The sequence below is a fragment of the Octopus bimaculoides genome, chromosome 8 (assembly GCF_046866305.1).
Source record: "Octopus bimaculoides isolate indiv1 chromosome 8, ASM4686630v1, whole genome shotgun sequence".
Lineage (NCBI taxonomy): Eukaryota > Metazoa > Mollusca > Cephalopoda > Octopoda > Octopodidae > Octopus > Octopus bimaculoides.
In genome coordinates this window covers 60,436,716-60,463,015 of record NC_142935.1, presented here as the reverse complement: position 1 = coordinate 60,463,015, position 26,300 = coordinate 60,436,716, and the positions used below count along the sequence as shown (strand labels likewise).

Below are 26,300 nucleotides of genomic sequence, written 5' to 3'. Positions count from 1 at the left end.
TGACTTTGATCAGTTATGTGTTTTGACAATATGTTGTAACTGAATATGAAGTCCTTTTAAATGGAATATGCGCCTTCCCCGTTGAGTCTATTTAGGAGTATTGCGATCACTAATTTGTTTTCTTCGTTAACATGAGAGTAGGTTCAGAAAAAATTATAAAAATGTTTACATATTTTCGTAAAATATATAAAGCAAAGGAATATTTCTTTCTGAATTTTCTTTCTTTTGCTTATGATGAAAAACTCCCCTAATTCAAATCCAGAATTAGCAAATATAAGAAATACAATGTGTAAAGGTATTTTATATGCATGAAACATCCACATGATGCATTCGTGTTTAGGATGGACTAACAGTATAAGAATATGTAGAAATGTAATATTCTAAAGGTACTTGTACAATCCATATTCATAGGCGAGAAATCTCATACACGTGTATGACAAGGTGGGAAATACTCTGATATACTTTGATTCTAAAATGTCAATATTAACCAATACTTTGACAATATACTGAGTCTAGGATGCATAAAATATAACAGTGATGATGTTGAACAGATCATTATGATGGTTCGTGTGTAACAAAGATGCATACACTTCACAGTTTTGCATTCCATAATTGAACAGCAGCGACTGCTGTAAAAACAATGAAATTCAACAAGAAATTCATCAACTGCAATGGACAGTATAAAGACAAAAACATTAGGAATAATGTTACCTACATTCCTGTATAAAATGTTTGTGGTTGAAAATTAATACAGCAGTATATCCATATATACGAAAATGTATAACGAAGATTTGTATACGCATCAGTTGTTTCTTTTAGTAAATGTTTCGTGACGGCTTCGTACAGTATCTGATATGCAACATAGAACTTAAATGTTTTCCACCGAATGTAGAAAATATTTTTCTGAAATATTTCCACCACCGGATCTTGTCCTGGTGTATGTGAGTATGATCACCATGTTTGCTATATTAATTGTAAAGATTGACTCGCTCAGGTGGTTTGTCCAAAAAGTTTCACATTCGTTTCTTGCAGACAATTTTATAATGTGCTATGTTTGAAATATGTCGCACAATATCATTTTTACACAGCACCTCTCAAATGTTTAAAGAATAAAATATATGTGTGTCAATAGAGTACTAGAAACCTGCAATGTGTTATTTTGTTACTTTTTTGAGGAACTAATACATGGTATTCTCACTTCCACCATTATCAATGAGCTTAATATACGTAATGTTCCTTTGAAGTTGTTGCAAGGCAGAAGTATGGAAAATAGAAGCAAGGGAAGGTAGAAGATTTCAGAGCAATATTTCAGGGAAGAAGAATTGAATGCAGATATTAATGCGGGATCGTCCGCAAGTACCGTGGTGAGAATGGGAGAGAGGCGGGTGGGTTGGGAATGTCTCATAAATAAGTAAAGAATAGGATTCATGTAATCATCATAAATATTTCTTTAAAATATACAGGTTAATGGACAAAGAACAGCTGAAGAAAATATTGCTGATATTGGTGCTTTAAAGATAGCGTATGAGGTATGTATCTTGTTGAAGTATAATTCGTGGATTTATTTCGTTTTTTTTTATATCTTAGCCTAGTGCACACAAACGCATACATACAAACACGTATATGTATATTTACATGTGGATGAGGATATGCATACGTTATTGCAGTGCATGTTACTATGTACTAACTAGTGATTAATTTTCTTATATGTTTCTGAAAATATATACGAAGTAATGACTCTCTCAATGTTGGCGCTCTTTGAAATAGCTTGAAATCCAGTTGATCAGTATCAAAATTATTAGAGTGAAATGGAATTGATATGTACCTCTTGATTTCGTTTTCATTTTTGGGCTCGAGCATTTTCAGATCGAACTGGAGATAAGTGTTGCATATCCTGCACAAATTATTAGGTGAAATGACAGTGGCAATGTTTTGTAAGGCGAAGAATTAGGGACAAACAAAAGTTCTGCACTGAAGTGACTTTTTGTAAATTTATATGCTTATCGTGGCTGACGTGATAGATGAGTTTTTGAATGTCGTCATATTTGATATGACTGTTTCATTGGAGCTATTTGTACATTTAGATGCAGTTACTATGAAGACATTTTAAGAATATTACAGTCATGATAACTTTTCGCATGTAATTCTTTCAGAATTACTCTTTTTGTTCCATTTTATGTATTGCCTATGTATAGTCACAGTTCCCTTTTTATAAATCCATTCCAAGAGTGAAGAATTTTCCGTGTAATTGATAATTGTTTCTTTTGTACAGAAAAGTAAATGAATTTGTATGAACGTTTAAGTACACTATGCATTAGTTATAGAGTTTGGTGGTCGTCATTTTTAATTTATGTTTGAGGTCTGTCTACTATATTTACAAATAATTGATTTCAAAATTTTCAAAGCAACTTTGTAAAGAATATTGAGCTATTTTGTTTCCATGAAACTGAAACGTGTATTAAGGTACTGGACTAAAATAATCAAATATGGAGCAGGGAATTCATTATTTTCATGCTTTTTGGTAGTTAGACCCTTTTCCGTAGCACATACTGGCATCCCCACATGCTCGGGTGAGAATTCGTAGTATATGATAGGGAAAATTGTTAATAAATTATTCGCTGATGTTCCAAGTACCCGTCCGGCTGAGGTTATATTTAATCGAAATACTTATTCCTGTATCATACTTGACGTATACATTCCGTCTATATGCAATTGATGGAAATATATGTTCTCAGATAACAACTTCTATAGATTTCGTGTATTATAAAGACAGTAAATGTTGTAAAGAGAGGAAATTAATCACAACAGGTGGCAGATGCATTTTTGCATGTACTTGGTAGTGGTAAGCGGGAAATGCTCATCCCTCTCTGTTATTTCAGTTATTTTAACAGAGCATGTCCATAAGAGACGTTATACCAGGATATATACCGCAGTAACTCTGGTATTGATAGAGTGCATATTTTAAGTGTGATAGATACTGGATATTTTAAATAAATACTGCCCCAAATACGTTTTCCATATCTACAATCCTACGCATACACATACATACATACATACATACATACATACATACATACATACATAGACACGCAAATGATCAAATATAGATCTGAATGTCATGCATTATCCCCTCAAATTCTTGTATAAAAATTCTTGTATAAAAATTCTTGTAAAGTAAATCCAAGAAGGAAAAACACATACATAGATTCATACACATACATATGTCTTGTGAAATTTTCATTGTAAATATTACAATCCTAGTCTTATTCTTGCCAGTTTTGCGAGCTCCGTCGGTAATGTGGCTATTATTAAGTCTAGTAGCCGTTACTAGGATCTCTGATAGATTGTTCTATAGTTTGGGGAAAAAAACATTCCTTTCTTCTAGCAGATACCACCAAATAGTTTTTCAAAAGAAAAAGTGTGATTTCTTACTTTAACCTTCCTAATAAGGGAGTTATAATCGCATGTCTAAATAAATGTAATAGTTTTCAGTCCAGAGTAACAATATACGGTAAAAGGACAAAAATAATAAAAATGATATGCGAAGTCCTCATATGACTAATGATGCCTTAAATTGTAATGATAATAATATTAATAGGAATAATAAGGATCAAATTAATAACGACTCAAGAAAGGTAATGTGTAATGGCAGAAGTAATCCTACTAGTTCACACATGAATGCATCAACTGTTTGTTATTGGCAAGCACCTACTTTTGATTTGAAAGTTATCTGCGATATAGCAGCCACTGCAAAATTGGATAATTGCCTGATGAACTTCGCAAAACTGGTAAGAATAAGAGACGGGTTGTAATTATTGAAAATGAAAATTTTATAAATAGTTGCCTGGCAACTAATTGTCGAAATAACTTTGGAACATATGGTCTCAGTGTCTCGTTCACCTGTCTCGTCAAGTTATGACCGCCCTACCGATGTGGAGAGTGACGCAAACTACTATAGCAACTGTATCAAATATTTGTATCATAGTCCTGTTCATAGTTTGTTACATGGCTTTCAAAAGAATAATAACTATAACAAAAGTGACAATAATGATAGTAATGCTTATCAATTTACAAAGCCATTACCGCAATAATATCGATGAGAATGCGCAAACAACTGGAAAAAAAACAGCCTGTTTTCAGAACAGAAGAAGTCTTTCATAACTTCTAATCTTTACTGACTGGAAGAACATCCTTAAACAACCCTTATTCAGGGAACTTTTGAACGGGATGGGCTACTCGACCTGAAGAAAGTTCTAGCTAGACTCCACCTGCAAGTTCATGCGCTGGTTATCTACATATGAGATCACCATATCACGCACATAGGGCAGTGTTGTATGTGTCTGTGCTTTGTGCTCATACCACGTCTTGCCTCTCACTAGCCCCTATTTTTCGCACAGTTTCAAATGTAGCACTTATCAGACGCGTATTCATGATTGGTATACTATACGCAAGGATGGAGTACGCAATCAATTTCACGTAGCCAAATAAAAGTTGCGGGAAAAATTGGTGAGATTCACTGATGAAAGGAACATTAAAAAAGAAACTAAGAGCACTATACTGGCAGCGCAAGACCAAGCTTTGGTCACGAACTAGAGTAGATGAAACCAATGTCCATATCACGGACGACTACACTAGACTTGCCCCAATCCAATACAGGTTGTGGCGTCACGATCAGTTAGCGAAAGTGCTACATTTGAAACTGTGCGAAAAATAGGGGCTAGTGAGAGGCAAGACGTGGTATGAGCACAAAGCACAGAGAGTAGCTTACTTGGAACCTAGCAAAATCCTGTGGGATTTCCCAATCCAAACACATCAAATGCTAGAGCATAACAAACCGGACCTAATAGTGGTAGACAAGGTGCACCACATATGCTACATAGTTGATGCTGCATGTCCCTTTTACCCACGAATAATCAAGAAGGAAGACGAAATGATAGATAGATACAGTCCACGTAAGTACGAAATAGTCCGTCTAAGGAAAACGAAGGTGAATATATTGCCAATGGTTGTTATGTGCTTGGAACAGTATCCGAAGGTGTCAAGCGGAATATAAAGGAAATTGAAATAGAGTTCCAAGTAGAAATATTACAAATGGTTTGCAAAATGTTTACGAAAACTGCAGGTGCTCCAATAAAATCTATGAAAGTGAAAATATTATTATTATTATTATCATTATTATCGAGAGAGAGAGAGCAGCATATGCCACCAAAGTGACACTGGGGTAAAATACATGCAACCCAGTGTACCCATCATGACCTCCCGCCCGACAAGGGCACACCAGCACATGCACCACAACCATACGTGCGCAACATGGTGACCCCATATGAAGATAAACAGCGCATGACTTCGCAGGTGGGGCCCAGCCAGAATTCCCCCAGGTCGAGTAGCCCATCCCGCTCAAAAGGTCCCTGAATAAGGTTTGTTTAAGGATGTTGAGCAAAACACCCATGTTTCCAAAGGTGAATTATTCAAACCCTAAAGAATTCCTCTCAACACATGGCTATGATGCTGGTATTATTATTATTATTATTATTATTATTATTATTATTGTTGTTCAGTAGTTTTATTTTTATAACGTGCTTTCACTTCACTACCGAGCTCAGCTCTGTGTGCCTTGGGTATGTGCTGTGGTTTGCTGTGATGCTCTTATGGTTACTGTATTGAAAGTGTTTTGCGTAGGATGTGTGCAGTGCCCAGTAGTGCAATTTTCTGTATGTTATATATATTTGTAAGTCCTGGTGTTTTTGTTATGTATTTGTCCATATTTATATGTGTGTTGTTACGTTTTCGTTTTTTGGGTAGAGCACTGCTGTAAAATAGGCGTGTAGGATCGAAATGTATTCCTCACGTGTCCATTTATGCCGTTTTGGTTTTGTTTGCGGGACATGAGGAACAACGTCCGGCCCTTTATTTTGACGGTCATCGTTTTCGTAGGGTACCGGTCCGATCATTTCTGTTGTCAGATTGGTTTGCACGTTCAGATCTTCGTACATTTTGCGTAACAAGCTTACAGTACGTACTTCTCGGTTGTTATTCTTGGGTGGAATAATACCGGTATTATTTAATCTGTTTGTAATTTTTTTGTACATGGTGTTTGGATTCTGAGATGGTCTGGTGTTGTTGTAACAAGTGTGCTTACGATCGCTGTGCGGGTAGTGGAAGTATCAAGTCAAAATACATCATTATATTTGGAAAAATAAAGCTAAATTTCAATGAGTATTGCTTACTCGGATATAGTCCAACCCTTTGTCAGCTATTTTTTGGCTCCATGCGATGTCTTTATTTCCGATGTTTTGAGATAAATTTCGGAGCAGTGATTTATCGTTCTCACATGTTAAACGTCCCCGGTGTATATTATTATTATTATTATTATTATTATTATTATTATTATTAATAATAATAATAATAATAATAATAATGATAATAATAATCATGATGATAATAATGCTGATGATAAATCCCTGATGCAGTACCAGGCAGTGGTTCTCATAGCTTCTCATCTTAACTAATTTCATGTGTTATCATGTACATTGTTTTGTTTTGATATTAGAGATGGGCTTACAACAAATATTGTGTTCAGTACCACATATTTGCTTGTCAGTTGCTTGACCATAACCAGTTCAGAATGTCCCTTAGTAGCTGATGATATGTGCATCTCTGATCACGAGCAGAAGTGGTGAGGGAGCATCTTTCTAGTTTGAATAATTGACTCCTGGAAACATGGATGTTTCGTTAAACATACTTAGGTAATCCTTATTCAGAGACCGTTTGAAATAGATGGGCTACACGACGTGAAAAAAATTCTAACCGGGCTCCACCTGCAATGTCATACGCAGTTTATCGACGTATGAGATCACCATGTCACGCACATATGTTTCTGATCCATTAGCTTGTTGTGCTGGGTTTCGTTTATTTGTATCTAATATCACTTTGATGGCATGCAATTTGATGGAATAATAATAATAATAACAATAATAATAATAATAATAATAATAATAATGATGATGATGATGATGATAATAGAGCAGAAGTAGTGAGGGAGTATCATAGCCATGTGTTGAGAGGAATTCTTTGGGGTTTGAATAATTCACCCCTGGAAACATGGGTGTTTTGCTCAACATCCTTAAACAACCCTTATTCAGGGACATTTTGGGCGGGATGGCTACTCGACCTGAAGAAAATTCTAACTGGATCCCTCCTGCCTGGTGATGCGCTGTTTATCTTGATATGAGATCACCATGTCACGCATATATGGTTGTGATGCACGTGCCTGGTGTACCCTTATCAGACGGGTGGTCATGTTGGGCATATTGGGCTTCGTATATTTTACCCCAGTGTCACTTTGATGGCATGCACTGCTCTCTCACTCAATAGTAATAATAATAATAATAATAATAATAATAATAATAATAATAATAATAATAATAATAATAATAATAATAATAATAATAATAAATTCCAAATCCACTCAGACGGCCAACCACGTTTATCTCTACAACCAATGTATTTGGCTGGTCTAAAACTGTACGCTACAAATATTAAACAGCTGGCAATATTACAACAGACATTATACGTATTTTCCAAATAAATATAGATGAAATCTGACTTAGAAAAATGTGCCAAAGCAACCTTGAAAAGGGGAGAACTAGTTAAGTGTAGCGACATCACACTAGCTTAAGCATAATGAAATAAGAGAATTAGACTAAAGCCAGGCAAACAAATACTTAGGACTCAATGAACTATATACGATTCAACTCAAACAAATGAAAAAGAAGATAAAAGAACACTATAGAGAGCTCAATGCGAAAAGCAAGATAATAGGTATCAACACTCTAGCCGTCCCAGTTATGTGGTACAGCTACAAATCCTTAACTGTATTCTAAATTAACTAATCAAAATAGACAGGAAAACAAGAAAATCATTGACAGGATTTATGATACACCACCCAAAATCTGTCATAAAAAGGTTATATTTACAAAGCATGGAAGGTGATAGTGGCCGTATACAGCTAGAAAACTATAACAAAATAACCACCATAGAACTATAGAGAGACATACTTCAGAAGCTTGAACAACTAATACAAATCACCACAAAACGCGATCAAAACACAAAACACAGGTAGCTGACAAATACAAAAAAAGAACTTATGATACCTAACAACTATGAAGAAAAAGAAGACACAAAAAGCTGTAAAACAACTGAAATCCAAACTAAAACTGGAAGAGCAACTGATCATGGTAAAACGAGTGCAGGAAAAGCCTCTTCATTGCAAATAGTCGGTTAAGCTAAACCCAAAAGAAATAGACAAAGTAAAATCTTAACAATGGCTGAGAAGTTCATGACAACAAAGCAGAGACTGAGGGTTGTTTTATTGCACCACGAGACCTTCCCACTAACAATTACCAAATTAAAATATGTAATGAAAATAAACACAACTGCTGCAGAATATGTGAAGATGGACAAGAAACAACAAAACTATTTGCCTCTAGCTATCCAGTCCTGGATAAGGATGAATATCTTCACAGACACGACAGAGTTGGTTTATATATACACCTGAAGCTTTGCTAAAACTATGGAAAAGCAGAAAAATGATGGTACAGGCACGCTCCAGAAAAGGTTACAGATAAGGAGAAAGCAACCATATTCTGGGATATGCCAATACACACAGATAGAGACGTTAAGGCCAATAAGCTGGATATAGTTGTCAGAGATTACCAAGAAAAAAATTATTTCTAATCGATTTATCAATACCAGCAGATAACAACTTTCTCTAAAAGAGATGGAAAGACTTCCAAAATGCAAAGACGTGGATATAGAAGTAAGTCGAATGTTGTGTCTAAAAACAAAGCCAATGACTATCATAGTAGGCGCATTAGGTATGATAAATAAATATTAAGACAAATACATTACAAGAAAACTACGACTAACAAGTATATATAGCATACAGAAAATAGACACCGCACACATCTTACGTAAAATACTTTCAATACAATACAGAAAAAATTAGAGCATCACAACAAACCAGAGCACAGACCAAGGCACACAGAGCTGAGCTCGGTAGTGTAGTGAGAGCACGTGATTAAAATAAAAATACTGAATAATAATAATAATAATAATAATAATAATAATAATAATAATAAATTGTGGGACTTTAGTATTCAGACTGACAGCGTAATAGATGCAAGAAGGACTCATTTGTTAGTAGTGAACAAACACAATAGAAAGTGCGAAATAATTGACTTTACAATCGCAAATGTTGAGAAATGGATATGAGAAGTATAGAAAAAATAGCAAAGTACCAGGACCTAACAATTGAATTACAGAGACTATGGAAAGTGCGACTAAAGGGTATCCCAGTAGTCATAGGTGCACTGGGAACTATCCCTAAATGTCTGAATAGATAGATAGAGGAGATAGGCATAAGACTTAGTTTAGTACAGCTGCAGAAAACAGTGTTATTAGGGACAGCTTAGAAGGTTTCTTGGCATTTAAGGCAGCTTGTTGTAGCACGATGTTAGGATTCTTTTCTTTTTCGATAGTCTAATCTGTTGAGTGTATAATAGTGATGATAATGATGATGATAATTATAATAATAATAATAATAATAATAATAATAATAACAATAACAACAACAACAACAATGATAATGAATATTATTAGAAGTGGAATATTCCAAGGTGCTATGCCCATTAGAAGAGGAATATTCCAGGGACACAGGCTCTGTCCATTCCCTTTCTATTTGGCACTGGCACCTTTATTTCACATGCTAAACAAAGCTGGACGTGTATACAACTGTTACGACAAACTAATCAACGATCTCTTGGATATGGTTGACATAAAAGTGCATACTACAAATGATAAACAGCTGGAAACATTACTACAGACAGTAAATGGATTTACCAAAGAAAGAAACATAAAATTTCGCTTAGAAAAATGTGTCAAAGCAACCTGGAAAAGGGGAAAACTAGTTAAGAGTAACAATATCACATTCTATGAAACAAATGAAATAAGAAATTTAGAACAAAGTCATATATACAGTTACTTAGGAATCAATGAAGGTGATTCGATCCAAAGGAAAGATAAGAAAGGAATACCATATGTAAGTTAGTTTAGGAGTGGAAACAGGGCTTAATGCGAAAAACAAAATAATAGGTATTAACCGTCAATTTTCTTCACTAAATTGTAAATGAACTAATCAAAACAGACAGTGACACGAGAAAGAAAACGACGGAATTTAGGATGCACCACTTAAGATTAGAGATAGAGAGGTTATGTATACATAACTTACACAGCTAGAAAACTATTATAAGATAACGATCACAGGACTACACAAATACCTATTAAGAAGCAGAGAAACCTGATACAAATAACCGCAAAACACGAGCAAAACAAAAAACTGTTTTCTGCCTTGTAGTTACCTGAAATATACAAGAAAGAAGTCATAGTACCAAATAAATATGAAGAAAAAGATGTAACAACAAAAGATGGAAATCAACTGAAATCCGATTTCAAACTGAAACAGCAACATATGATAAATTGATGGGAAGAAAAGCTCCTTCGTGACAAAACTGGATTAAAATAAGCTGAGAATGAATAGACAAAACAAGATCCCAGCAATGGCTCAGGACTCAAATCAGAAACAGAGAGATTTTTAATTGTAGCTTAAAATCAAAGCCTTCCCGCCAGAAATCACCAAACACACATGAGACTGAACTATTTCTAATTGCAGCAAAAGACCAAATCGTTCCCACCAGAAATTGCCAAAAACATGTAATGAAAAGAAGTACAAGTGATTGCAGAATATGTGGAGAAGAGAAGAAACAATAAATCATGTTATTTCTGGTTACCCAGTCCTGGTTAAGAAGGAAAATAATCACGGACTTGAGTGATTTGGTTTATATATATACTGGAAGCTATGCTAAACATATTGAATGTCTGAAGGATGAACAACAATAAATGAGGTTGAAATGGCTCCATGCTCCTCTCTCCGACATAAACTCTTTTCTTTATTTACGCACTCAGGCTTATGCGCAGAAGGGATAGCACAAGAACAGATAGAACACCACAGTGGGGACAAAATACACAGTACGAATGAATGAAGGATGAGCATTAATAAATGAAAATGAAATGGATGCATGCTCCCCTCTCTGACATTAACTGCATCACTTACTCAGACCGCTACTATTTATATGTAGTGATTCTGGCCATTCTCACGAGGTTGCGTCAAGCTCTCGAACAACATCTCCTGTTTTGAGATTTGCTGATCCAAAGGAATAAAGAAATTTACTTATTTATTCATATTATTTTATAATATCTCTTTTCGCTTGGGCTTGTTCTGAAGGTGTTCGGACTGGTTTCTTTTTCTCATGCTGATTCTACCGGACTCTACTACATTTCGCAACGGTACATCAATTATTTCACAGAATTCATTTATGAGAATTCCTCACTCGTCTTCGTTATGCCTATTCCTTATCTGGTTTGTATGTCTCTTGTGTTCAACGTGTGACCCTTTTGATATATTATACTTCCACTTTTTCTGGTAACATGGCCAACTTCCCAGCCTTCTTTGCTATTACTGTAAGTTTTGAAATGCACTTTATCACCTATCGCAACGTATTTCTTTGGCTCTTTCGTATTTCCTTTTCGTCTTTTTTCTCTGGTAATAGCTGATCGAAAATGGATTTTATTCTTCTTGCGAACATCGATTCTACGGAAGACTTCGTTGAATTTGTACTTGGATTGGGGGTAATTCTGTATTATTAAGATATTAGTCTATGTTGGTTGATACTAAATTCATTCATCGTTTTTCTTAACGCTCTCTTAAAAGTGTCCACAAATCTTTCTACCGGCCCGTTTGATTTCGAGTGTGTGGAGTGGGGTGAGGTGGAGGAAAAATATGCTTTATCGCATACTTTTTACAAAAGTTCTTGAATTCGTACACAGAGAACTGCGTTCCGTTATCTGAAACTACCGTGTCAGGGACACCTTATCACGCAAACAATTCGTATAAGAACTTTATAGCTGTCTTAGAGGTTGGTCTATAACATCTACATTCATCCGGCTACATAGTACAGCTATCTACTACGATTCGGTAGTAAGCGCCGGCATAGTCAATGTGTAACCTAAACCGTGCGTTCTCCGTCTCTGGCCACGATTGATATTTTACTAGCAGAGCTTTGGCTGGAAGCGCGCGACCTGGGCACATTATCACCAAGTTTTCGGTATCTTGGTCGATAAACCGCCAATAGTCACGATTACTCATCAGAGAGTTCATCCTTGCCATTCCTGGATGTTCACTGTGAATTTTCACCAATACACCTTTTTGTAGTTGGAATCACCAATCTTTGGGCGTACATCAGAATATCGTCGCAAATTGAAAAAACTACTGGGATCTGAATGTTTATTCTGTTTATTTTTTGAAGCTTCTTTTATTTTCTTAATATACTCATCTCTGACTGCTGTCATTCTTATATCTTGTGCCCTCACTGGTAGGACTTGTATATCGTTAGTCATAATACTTTTAATTTCACTTTCTGCCTGCAGTGCAGCTATAACAGTATCTTCTGGTGGTTCTATATCTTTTGGAATTAATCTCGAAACGCATTCCGCATGACCGATGTTCTTCGATGGAAGGCATTGCATTCTGAAATTATAATTTAGGAATACACCACTTCGACATTGCTGGCGATTCGTACTATGAGTGGGTAACACATTTGTAGACCTGTAAATCGACAGCAAAGGTCTAAGGTTTGTTTGCAATAAAAAAAAACTACTGTCATGCAGAAACCTGTGAATTTTTTTAACTTCAAAAATAAATGCTAGGGCCTCCTTTTCAATTTGACTATATATTTTCTCTGATGTTACCAGCGTGCGCGAAACATGAACCACTGGTTTTGTATTTCCGTCTTCGTAGTTATGAGGTTAAATCGAACCTAATCCGTGCTCGAAAGCATCATACGCTACAGTGATGTCCATTTCAGGATCATAATGTGCTAATGACAGGTCTCAGATTAAAACGGTTTCATTTCTCCAAAATATATTCTGACATTTAGTGGACCAATTCTACTTTACTCCTTTTTTAAATAATTCTTTCAATAGAGCTCTAAACTTGTTTATATTAGGAAAGTAGATTTGATAATAGTTCGCCAGCCCAAGAAATGCTTGTATAGTTGGAATAATTTTCGGCGCAGGTATATTCCTTATTGTGTCTCCTCTTGACGGGTCAGGATGTGTACCATTTTATCAGCATTTTTCCTCACGCAAATTGAGGAAACTTTCATTTTCTTTGACACAGCTTTTATATGTTCCACATGCTGTTCAAGAGAATTACTCTTGATCATAGTCAGATAACATAGTATCCATGATTTGCTAGAATATTGATGGTGCAACGTTTAATTCAAAATGTCATCGTGTGTATTTGTGCAATCCTATGTGTGTATTTATTGTCAAATACTTCGAGCATTTTTCATTTATTTTTATCGGTGAATAGGCTTCAGGCAGATCTAATCTGGAATAGATTTTTCCACCATTTAAGTTTGAAAGGAGTGGATGGTGGTATGTTTTTAAGCAGTGGTTCAGTCCTAAAGAGAAATCGGCACATAGCATAATCTTACTATAATTTTTTTTTTTTCATGCATACCATTCGTGAAGACAACTTAGAGTAATCCGGCGTTTTGATGATTCCACTTTTTGCCAGTCATACTAATTCTTCGTTTACAATTTCAAGTGCCGCTGAACGGTATATTTCTGTTTGTTTTTAATGCAGATTCCGTATTTTCAGTTACTTCAAAGTAGCATACCGTCTTTCTACATATACCTAAATCCTCTGATCACACTTGCGGGAACATTTTTTCAATTTTTTTCTTTAGTCCTACAGAATGCTTGTTTTTAACGGGAGAACCATTTATGTTATTGCACTAAAGATTTGCGGGGATGTACGATAAATCAAATATTTCCATCCAATCCATGCCAAAGATATTGTTGGTATTAACAACAATGAATAATTCTGACGTCGATACGGTTTTCTCATGAAATATAATGATCTATCGCCCGTTACACCACGCGATATTTTCGCTGTTTTACATAATCTCGGCTTAGCAATTTTTTCCAAGTATCCGCAATTATAATCGATATAGCACTAATTGTGTCTAACTCTCATTTGGTATGCACATCATTTATTTTCACGTGCACAAATTCTCTTGCTTTTCCGTCACAATATCTCTCCGCTGAAAGCACCTTAGAACTTTCTGTGTTTGATCCTCCTAGTCATGTTCTACAATGAGAAATTGTGTCTCAGCTTCTGACAGCTATAGCACTTTTTTGGTTTTAAACGGACACTTATTTTGTAGTGTAGGCCTCCACAGCCATAACACGGAATGGGGCCTGACGCTCTTTTCTAACTATGCTTCTTCGACTGAAACATTTGAATTTTTTGCAGACATTATCTTGTATTTTTTTCACATTATATTTGACATTCACCACATTGACATTCTGCAGAGATGATAAGCAGCTGGAAACATTACTACAGAGGGTACATGGATTTACCAAAGAAATAAACATGAAATCTGGCTTAGAGAAATGTGTCAAAGTAACCTTAAAAGCAGGAAAACTAGTTAAGAGTAATGACATCACACTAAATAAAACAAATGAAATAAGAGATTTAGACCAAAGAAAGATATACAAATACTTAGATCTCAAGGAGCAAGATATGATAGGACACACGCAAACGAGAGAGAAATTTTAAAATCATAGTACCATAGAGGATTTAGATTAATACTGAAAGCAAAGATTTATGCGAAAAACAAAATAATAGCTATCAACACTCTAGCTATTCAGACAGGAAAACAAGGAAAATAATGACAATATTTATGATGCACCACCCAAAATCTGACATAGAAATGTTATATATGAACTGCGTGGAAGGTGGTAGAGGCCTTATACTGTTAGAAACACTATAGGACTACAGAAATACCTACTTCAAACGCCAGGAAGACTAATAAAAATAGCCGCAAAACACGAACAAAAGAAATCTATTTTGAATCTTTAAGGAGGCTGACAAATACAAACAGGAAGCAATAGTACCTAACAACTGTGAAGAAAAAGGAGAAACAACAAAAGCTATGAGAAATCCAAATTAAAACTGGAACAACAACGGATTATGATAAAACGAGTGCAAGAAAAGCCTCTTCATGGCAAATACTGGGTTAAACTAAACGCAAATGAAATAGACAAAGCAAAATCATAACAATGGCTTAGAAGCTCAGAACACAAAGCAGAGACTGAAGGACTTTTAATTGCACCACAAGACCAAAGCCTCCCCACCAGAAATTACCAAAAACATTTAATGAAAAGAAACATTACAAGTAACTGTAGAATATCTAGAAAAAGACACGAAACAATAAACCATGTTGTCTCTAGCTGCCCAGTCCTGGCTAAGAAGGAATATCTTCACAGATATATATCCACAGACTTAGGACATATATACACTGGTAGCTATGCCAACACTATGGATTAACAACAGAAAAAACTGTATAGGCACACACCATAAAATGTCACAGAAAATAAGAAAGCAACCATACTATGGGTTATACCAATACACACAGATAAAGAATTTAAGGCCAATAGGCCGGATATAGTTGTCAGAGATCACCAAGAAAAACTGCTTGGTGACAACTTTATCTAAGAGAAATGGAGAAACTTTCAAAATACAAATATCTGCAAATAGAAGTGACTCGAATGTAGAGTCTAAAAACAGAAACGATTTCTATCATAGTGGGCACATTAAGTATGATAAAGAAATATGCAGACAATTACATTACAAAAACACCAGAGCTATAAAATGTATATAACGTTCAGAAAATAGCACTACTAGGCGCCGCACACATTCTACGTAAAACAGTAAAACACTTTCAACAAACCACATCGCATACCCAAGGCACACTCAGTTGTGCTCGGTAGTGTAGTGAAAGCACGTGATAAAGATAAGACAACTCAATAATAATAATGATGATACAGCAACCATACTCTAGTATATACCAATACACAGAGATAGAGAAATTAATACCAATATGGCATGGTATAGTTGTTAGATATCAACAAGAAAAAAGATGCTTTCTACTCAATGTGTCAGATAACAATCTCTCTCTAGAAGAAACGGCGACACTTCCATAATACAATGATCTAGAGGAAACAGGGGTAGGAAATGCTCTAGGAAATAGAGGTAACTCGATTGACGAGTCTAAAAACAGGAACAATTCCACTCAGTAGTCTCATTAGGAATGATGAAAAACATTCAGGCAAATCCATAACAAGAACACCATGACTTACAATTATATATAACATGCAGAAAATACTAGGCACAACAATAATAATATGTATAATTCTTTCAATACAGTGAAAATAAGAGCATCACAACAAACCACATTACATACCCAATGCAGACAGAGCTACGCTCGGTAATGCAGTGAAAGCACATAATAAAAAGAATACTGAATACTAATAATGATAATAATAATAATAATAATAATAATAATAATAATAATAATAATAATAATAATAATAATAATAATAATAATAATAATAATAATAATAATAATAATTAATTCGTTTTATTGGCCACAAGGGCCAATATCAATTAAAAACATGTAAGGACAAAGACAGGACGAAGGTTACAATAGGTTTTGTGCGAAAAGGTAGGAAAGTTCGTCTAAACAGAGGAAGAAAACGGAGAAAGATATAACAAATAAATAGATAAATAAATAAATAAATAAATAAATAAATAGAACTCCCAAAGGGGGAGGCGCTTCGAAAAAGGAAAGGTTACACGTGGAAAAACCCATAAAAGCACGGGAGGCTCGTCAGAAAAAATAAGAAAGGGGTATAGAACCCTTTCTCCTTTTACATTACCTTTTTTTTTTCTACATGTGTATTCTCAGAATTGGTCCGTTTATACTGGCCATTCTTCCAGCAGTCACCCATCTTTCAAAAAATTTGCTATGAGACGGCACTTCCCTCTCTACTCTCATCTTCCTTTTCAAGTGGAACTTGAAAAAGTTGATGAGGCCTTGGCCAAAGAGGAAAGTGTCTGACTTTAGCCCTTTCAAACGGGTCCACCATATCACCCCTTTCGCTACAGCCACTAGGCATAGGAAAATTGCCTTGCCCTCCCAGTTAAAGGAGGTCGGTGGGTCAATCCTCACGATGGATTCAACTGATAGCCGGATCCGTCCGACACGTGACAGTAGCTGTTCGATATAAACCCACAGGTCAGCAATACTCGAGCACTGGACGAGTGCGTGCTGAACGGTTTCGTCGTCCTGAGCGCACCTCGGGTAGGCCCGGTTGACGGCACTTCCGTGCTGCTAGAGTTTATCTCTAACAGGTAGCGCATCTCGGTAGCACTGCCAAGCGAGGGACCTTTGGAAATTATCCATGGTCCCCGGCCCGAAATTTCTCCCGAACAGACTGTTTAACTGATTATCTTCGACGCCTAGAGTTTCCCCGAGAACGTCGTCGCTCTTTTCCTCCACTAACCCTCTATAGAACGCTAGAGTAGAGCTACTACCGATCGCACTGCCCGCCTGACTGAGAGCGGTGAGAGCTTGGCGGCACTCGAGGTGCTAAGCGCCCTTTCTCGGTCTACGATTGATCCAGGAATGCAGCTCTGTTAAAGAAACGAGCTGCGGAAAATCGCGTCTTATGAACGGCGACCACACCTGTTCACCGTCCAGCAAATGCTTGAGATGTCGTAGCCTGAGCGCATGTTTGCGCATCAGCAACGACGGCATGCTAAGGCCTCCGTTCATCGGCTGTTGACAGAAGATGGAGTGCCTGGCCAGTGGTACCTGACTCTTCCACAAAAAGTTGAAGAGCAAGCGTACTATCTTGGTTAACCAGCGGTCGGGACAAGGAACGACGGTCAAGTGGTAATAGATGAGGGATGCGATGTACGCATTCGCCACCTCGGCTCGACCTTTCAAGGAGAGCTTCCTCTCAGCCCATTTGTGGGTGAGATTGGTCACTTTGTTCGACACCTCTTCCCAGTTTTTCTCCAACTGGAGGTCAGGACCAAACCAGACACCGAGCAGTTTAACGGGTCCGTCTGTCCAGCACCCTACGACGCTGTTGGACGGCATGGACTTGCTCCTCCAGGTGCCTAGTTGCAAGCCCACTGACTTTTCCGCGTTAATCTTCGCACTGTCACCGCTTCATACTCGTTTAGTGTCTCGGCAATCATGTCAATATGCCTGTGGCGCGACACCATCACAGTGACGTCGTCGGCATAGGCAGGACACGCTCCTCCCACATCCCAGATCGCGCGGGACACCCCTCAAAGCCTCCAACTTCCGCAGTAATGGCTCGAGAGTCAATACATACAGAAGGGAGGAGAGAGGACATCCTTGCTGAACCGAACGCGAGATAATAAACGTTGAACAATGACAATGAATCTCTAAATGCTGGAGATGTAAGAATTTCATGTGGCATTTTCCAGGGTGACTAACTATCACCACGCCTCTTTTGTGTAACTTTAATACCTCTCTCAAAATTGCTCAATGATGCACAGTATGGTTATAAAATATTTGTTAAATATATACACCATCTCATTTGCATGGATGATTTAACGCTCTTTGCAAAAAATGACCAACAACTCAAAGGCTTACTAGCGACTGTAAAACAATTCAATGATGACATCAGGATGCAATTTGGCTTTGATAAATCTGCAAAAGCTACTTTTATCAAAGGAAAAATGACAAAAACATCTAATGTGAACCTTGACCAGCAAAATGTGATAAAAGAGTTAGAACCAGCAGAGAGCTACAAATACCTAGGGGTAATTGAAGGGGACAATATCAAGCATTCAGTGATGAGGGAAAGGATCAGAAGAGAATGTTATCGCAGGGTGAGAGCAATACTGAGGACAGAGCTAAATGCAAGAAACAGGATCGAAGCGATCAATGCTCTAGCCATACCAGTCGTGGGTTACAGTTTCAATATCGTTAACTGGTCCATTACTGAAATATGTAATGTTGACAGAAAAATACGAAAACTGTTGACAATGAATAGAATGCACCACCCTAAGGCAGATATAGAACGTCTTTATCTGCCGAGAAAAGAGGGAGGCCGTGGACTTCTACAGCTGGCATTAACAATGAAGGTAGTCACAATTGGACTAGACGCCTATCTGAAAAACTCTGAAGACTGAATGCTAAAACTTGTCTCAAAACATGAAAGCAAGAAAGCATCTTAGTAACAAAACAGGCAAAGGAATATCTAAGTGAATTCCAATTGCAACAAATTCAAGAATTAGACGAACTAGAAACACCCACAGAAAAGGCTAAGCGCTTGAAAACCCGTGCTAAAATTGCTGCCTTAGATATTATGACTGATAAATGGCATGGAAAACCTCTCAATGGCAAATACCCAAAGAGAGCGAATAATGCAGATGTTGACAAAGCCCTTACCCATCAATGGCTAATGGTCTCTGGCTTGAAATCAGAAACAGAGGGGTTTATCATAGCAGCCCAAGATCAATGCCTACCTACAAAGAACTACCAGGCCAAAATATTAAAGAACGGCAGCTCCCATTATATCGTATATGCCAACAACAAAATGAGACCATCGATCATGTTGTCTCCATGTGCAGTCTGCTTGCGCCTACAGAGTATCTCAACAAGCATGATAGAGCTGCACAATATATTCACTGGGTAATTTGCATAAACCTGGACCTGCCGCATGACAAAAACTGGTGGGAACACAAACCACCCCTAGTACTTGAAAATGATCACATCGCACTCCTCTGGAACTTCATTCAAACTGACAGAAAGATAGATACAAATAGGCCAGACATCATACTGAAAGACTTCAAACAAAAATCATGCCTCCTCATTGATATGACTGTCCCAATCGATATAAACGTATCTGTCAAGACCTACCAAAAATTGAGCAAATATAAAGATCTTGAAATAGAAATTAGCAAAATGTGGAATCTGAAGACGAAAACAATACCTATTGTCATAGGTGCCCTGGGAATGACAGCGAAACGGGCTGATTACTACCTAGCTCAGATACCAGGAAACCCCAAAATGGCTGAAGTTCAAAAGATAGTGCTCATGGGAACTGCCCATATCCTACGTAAAATACTGTCTATGTGATCTCAAATTTTAAAACAAACACATAATTTTCTTATGGTTTCATAAACATTCTCTAGAACAACACTATGTACAAATCGAAATATATGGTACCCTAGGCATAACACCTACATGAACTTCTAACTTGTTTTCTCTTGAGGTCTCTGGGTGAGACTTGAATCCAACTTGTACAAATGCAAAGTAAAAGTCAAACATAAAATAATAATAATAATAATAAAAATTATAATAATAATAATAATAATAATAATAATAATAATAATAATAATAATAATAATAGTTTATAGAGAGGACTGATAAACTCAGCAGAAATGTAATATATAGAAAGATGAGTTCTTAACTTTTGTACACGATTGCCAAATTCCATCACTAAGGTAAACATAGCTAACGTAATCCATCACTACGGCCAACTCAATAACAGAAAGCGCAACTCGAAAGTAACTTATTTATTGGTCAGTGATGGAATTTGGCAATTGTATACAAAAGTTAAGAACTCATCTTTCTATATAATAATAATAATAATAATAATAATAATAATAATAATAATAATAATAATAATAATAATAATCCTTTCTAATATAGGCACAAGGCCTAAAATTTGGGGGATGAGGACTAGTCGATTATATGGAGGCCACTGCTTGACTGGTACATATTTCATCAACCGCGAAAGGATGAAAGGCAAAGTCGGCCTTAGGTGAAATTTCCACACAAAACGTAGTAACAGACGAAATAAGGCGAAACGTTTCTCTAAGCGTGCTAACTCTCTTCTGTCTGTTTGCCGCCTTAACAACAAGAACAACAACAACAACAACAACAATAAAAATAACAAAAAAATCAACAACAACAAAAATAGTATTAATATTTCCCGAAACCACTACAAATTGTGGTGACATGATCAGGTAAGGAAATTGCCACATTCGAAACTATGTGAAAAGTGGCGGCTAGAGAGAATCAAGTGGTATGAGAGCTACCATAGTGATTGTCGAAGTCGAAGACTAACAAGGACCTGCGGTATTTCTCAATCAACGCAGATCACGTGCTAGAGCATGAAAGGCCGGATTTTGTGGTGGTCGACAAGATGCACCACATGTCGTACATAGTTGACATTGCATGACCCTTTGACCCACGAAAAGTCATGCAGGAAAGCGAAAAGTAGATAAATATAAATATCTCGAGTACGAAATAGCTCGGCTATAGAAAATAAGGAAGGTGAAGATAGTGCCAAATATTCTTGTGTAATTGGGAACAATCCCGCTGCGCATGTAAGTCTATAGGAGTTCCAGCAAAATCTGTGATAAGAAAGTAATACTAATAATCATAACAAATTCCCCGATGTAGTACTAGGCACTGGCTCGCATGGTTTTTGATCTTGTCATTGGAAGTGTTATTATATACGTGGATTTGCCTTGGTATAAGAGGTGGGCTGAAGCAAATATTCTGGTTAGTTCTACAATATTTGTCAGTTGTCTGACCGTAATCAGGTGAACATGTCACTTAGCGGCTGACGATATATGCATGGCTGATCACGAGCAGAAGTAGTTGAGAGTATCATAGCCATGTATTGAGCAGAACTTTTGCTCAGACGCGTAGTCATTATAGGTTTTTCTGAGCTTTGTATATTTGATTCAAGTGTTACTTAGATAACATGTACCGCTCTCTGACTCAATAATAATAACAACAACAATAATAATAATAATAATAATAATAATAATAATAATAATAATAATAATAATAATAATAATAATAATAATAATAATCATAAAGCTCTATTGCAGTACCAAACGCTCGCTCTCTGGCTTCTGAGCTTAACTGATTGGAAGTGTTATCATGTACATTGCTTTGTTTTGTTTTGGTATAAAAGATGGGCTGCAGCAAATATTCTACTCAATACCACAGATTTGATTTGTCAGTCGTTTGACCTTAACCAGTTGAGCATGTCCCATAGTGGCTGATAATATGTGCATCTCTGACCACGAGCAGAAGTGGTGGGTGAGCATCGTAGCGGCTGGAGGAATTCTGTGCTGTATGGAAAACTTCACCTCTGGAAACATGGGTGTTTCGTTGAACATTCTTAATCAACCCTTATCTAGAGACATTTTGAGTGGCGTGGGCTACTCGACCTAAAGAAATTTCTAACTGGGCCCCACCTGAAAACTTATGCTTTATTTACCTTAATATGAAATCACATATGGTTGAGATGCATATGCCTGTCGTACCCTTATCAGACGCGTAGTCAGTAGTCATGATGGGTATATTGGACTTCGTATATTATATCCCATAGTCACTTTGATGGCATGCAATGCTCTCTCACTCAATAATAATAATAATAATAATAATAATAATAATAATAATAATAATAAGAAGAAGAAGAAGAAGAAGAAGAAGAAGAAGAAGAAGAAGAAGAAGAAGAAGAAGAAGAAGAAGAAGAAGAAGAATAGTAATACACTGGAAGGCTTGACACTGTAGAAGTGAGCCTATGTAAATCAATGTCTCAAAACCCCTGGATGAAATGCTTAAACAGGAGGACTGATTCTCAATGCATCAACGCCAAAGTGTAACAACGAACAGCTATAAAAACAATATAGCGAAAGCAAAACCTAACACCAAATACAGAACGTGCAACCAGCACAATTACAAGTTAGCCACATCATCGCTGGTCTGAATATATATATAGCCAACTGTACAACATGCAAACTTATAATAAAGTCTGAATATATAACACCCAAATCTACAACATACAAATTTTGTAGAAACATCTGCGAAACAAGGTAAAACGCAACACGCTGGCCACAATCATCTCCGATACCCTGAATGTGTCGCTGTCTGCGTACAAAGACAATACTCTCCAGAGTCCTAATTCGAAAGGGATGTCCGCTAACTGTTGCAACTACCGCAGCAGGGGATCTAAAGCCACCATGTACAGAAGACGCGAAAATGGGTAGCTTCGATAGACTGTGCATACGTTCCAAAATGTTTCCGATAAGTGGCCGTCTTCTTTGTCCACCGAGCAGGTGACGATGTATATTGCAGTGAATCAGTCTCTGAAACAGATCCGAAATCGACCGCTTTCAGGACGGTTTTACTTGGATTTTTTATATTTTTTATATACATTTTTTTAATATATTTTTTATATTTTTTACATAATTATAGAATTAATGTTTTGTATTTTTTCCACACATATTTTTCTGTTTTCTCCCCTCCACCCTGTTTTTTCCTGTGCATCTATAGAAAGGTACAGGGAACCTTATGTGCGCGCTTCTGAATGTGTGCGTGTGTGCGGGTACGTGCGTATATAGATGTATGTGCGTCCATGCGAAAATATGCGCATATTTAGATGCGTTTTTACCTTATAGCTTTCTCACACTTTCTTCTGTTTTTGCTTTTAGCTCTATAATTTTTTTTTGCGTGCGTGTGTACGGGTGCGGGGTTGTTGTATGCGTGTGAGTGTGAGTGTATATGCGGGTATATATATGTATATGTACATATATGTATAGTTTTGGGCGAGTATATGGGTGAGCATGTGTGTGTTTCAAGCGAGGATGGTTTAGTATATAAATGTAGGCAAATGTACGGATTGGTGCACTTACGCGAACACTATAGACTTCTCTACTCCCTTACTTTTACCCCCTCCCCTTACTTAGCGGTCTATAGCTCTTTTGTCTTAATAACGGTCAACCACACAGTAATTTCCTTTTGTTTAACAGTCATTTTTCATAGGAATTTTCAATGGCCGGATAACTGAAGAGATGTTAGCGTGGGTTCCCACCCCGGAATCCGAAACCAACTTGGAGTTTTATCATGGCTACTGAATAAGTGTCACATATTTTCACAGATATATATATATATATAGTTTTAGGGAAAAGAACCAAGTTTAAAGAACTCATAGATGAAAATCCACTATCACATATAGAAAAATTGATAATTAAGAGCATATTATTAATAAATTTCAAAATATATTCCTTTCTAGATGGGATGGGGATATCCTTCATAGATGAATTCCAAAACAGTGGCTCAATCCTTAAACTATATATTTTTATATATTATAATCTATAAAGCTCAATTTAATTTTAATTCTTTTATAAATTGATTTTAATTGAGTTTTTACCTGTAATTTTGGAGTTTGTCCCTAATATTATTATATATAGATATATAGATATAGACAGACATACACCCATACATATATCGTTATATATATATATATATATATATATATATATATATATATATATATATATATATATATATATATACATGCATATACATATGTATGTATGTATGTATGTATATATATATATATATATATATATATATATATATATATATATATATATATATATATATATATATATATATATATATATATATATATATATACCTGTACACACGCATTTCGATATATTAAATAAAATGAGGCAACAAAACTAAGGCTTAGTGGAATTCCAGGACATTTATAAAGAGAAAGTCTTACGGCTGTCTCTGGGATATTGGGAATATCTCTTCATTAGTGACGATATGAGATGGTTAAATAGAAGGACATATTACAGTTGAATATAAGGACATATTCTGGAAAAGGATGGAAGTAAGAAGTATAACGGGAAATAAGGGAATAACAGTAAAAATAAGACTATCTGTAGGATGTTATAGTTGCCTTTGTTATGTATATATATAATCAGTGCAAATAATGACCTTTTGGCAGAATTGAAATGACGTAAGTATGTATATATATACATACAGGAAGTAAGCAAAGGACAAGACAGGTAATCCCGTTTAGTTCCTGTTAACAACCGAGGCAGGTAATCTCATTTACTTCCTGTTAACGAACAAGGCAGGTAATCTCGTTTACTTCCTGTTCGAAAGGACAGTTCAGAATACAGTGAGAGCATTGTGTGGATAGTACAAAATACGAGAGGGAGCTGCATACAGATCGGACCGTTTACCACCTACCTTTTAACAATCGAGGACTGGACCTGAAATTCTTTTGATACTGCACCTGTTGTTACATTTCATTTTTAAATATTAATTCCCTGTTTGTACAATTTCTGTTTTTGTGATTAGAGGTTCACCACCTTTATACATAAGAATTTGCCTGATCGTAACAAATTGGGGGCTCGCCCGGGAACCTCTGCCTAATAAAACAACTTTTACTGTTCACCTATGAACTGATCGATTCGAGTTAAAAAAAAAGCCTGAATAATTGTGTATCAACATTTAACATTCTTCTTGTGAAATCAGTATCTAAAATATGGAATTTGAGGTTGAAGAGTTTATTGAAATTCCCAGTGTGGAGCAATTAAAGATTTTTTAAAAATCAGAATTGTTGTTATTTGCTAAGCATTAGTATTTGGATGAGGCTAAGTCTATGAAAAAGAATGAGATCTTTAAAGTGGTTTGGGAACATTTAGTTGATGAAGAAATTTTCGAAGATTCGGCTTTGTCATTGTCGTAATCAGAGAAAACGGAAAAGTTTGTGTTGAGGAAATTAAAATTAGAATTTCAAAAAGCAATAAGGGAAATGGAAATTCAAAAAGAATTGAAATTGAAAGAAATCGAGTTACAAGGTAGAAAGTTGGACACTCCTCGTGATCAGAAAGATTTTGATGTAGCTAAAAATATTAGACTTGTGCCTCCATTTAGTGAAAAAGATGTTGATAAATTTTTCCTTCATTTTGAAAAGGTGGCAATAAATTTGAGATGACCTGTGGAGCATTAGACAATGCTTATACAGGTGTTTTAAAAGGCAGAGCTCAAGTAGTCTATTTGGGTTTATCGAACGAAACAAGTTTGAGTTATGAGGTGGTCAAACAGGCTATGAACTAGTCCCTGAAGCATAGAGACAAATATTTAGGCAGTCCAAGAAAAGAAGTGAGCATACTTATGCAGAATTTGTTAGAGAGATGGAAAATTTGTTTGATAGGTGGTTTGTGTCAAAAGAAGTTGGGGAAGATTTTGGGGAAATGTTGGAGAAATGAGGCAGATTATATTATTAGATCAGTTCAAACAGTGTGTTCACGTTGATATTAGGACTTATTTGGAAGAGCAGAGAGTAGAACAATTACAAGAGGCAGCTAGTTTAGTAGATGGTTACACTAATACTCAATGTTCAAGCTGTACGGTTATAATCATCCGGATAATTTCGAGGTAGGTCAGACAAGTAAG

At 36.2% G+C, this 26,300-nt stretch overlaps 1 protein-coding gene across 5 annotated transcripts in view; it reads left to right on the top strand.

Moving 5' to 3' along the window:
* LOC149134423 (neprilysin-2-like) overlaps nucleotides 1-26,300 on the top strand; it is a 332,072-nt gene that overhangs the window by 281,472 nt on the left and 24,300 nt on the right. For all 5 annotated transcript variants that reach the window (XM_089356560.1, XM_089356561.1, XM_089356563.1 and 2 more), the window contains one exon: nucleotides 1,464-1,529. In XM_089356560.1, coding sequence (XP_089212686.1) covers nucleotides 1,464-1,529 — 66 coding nt within the window. The remainder of the gene's footprint in view (nucleotides 1-1,463; nucleotides 1,530-26,300) is intronic.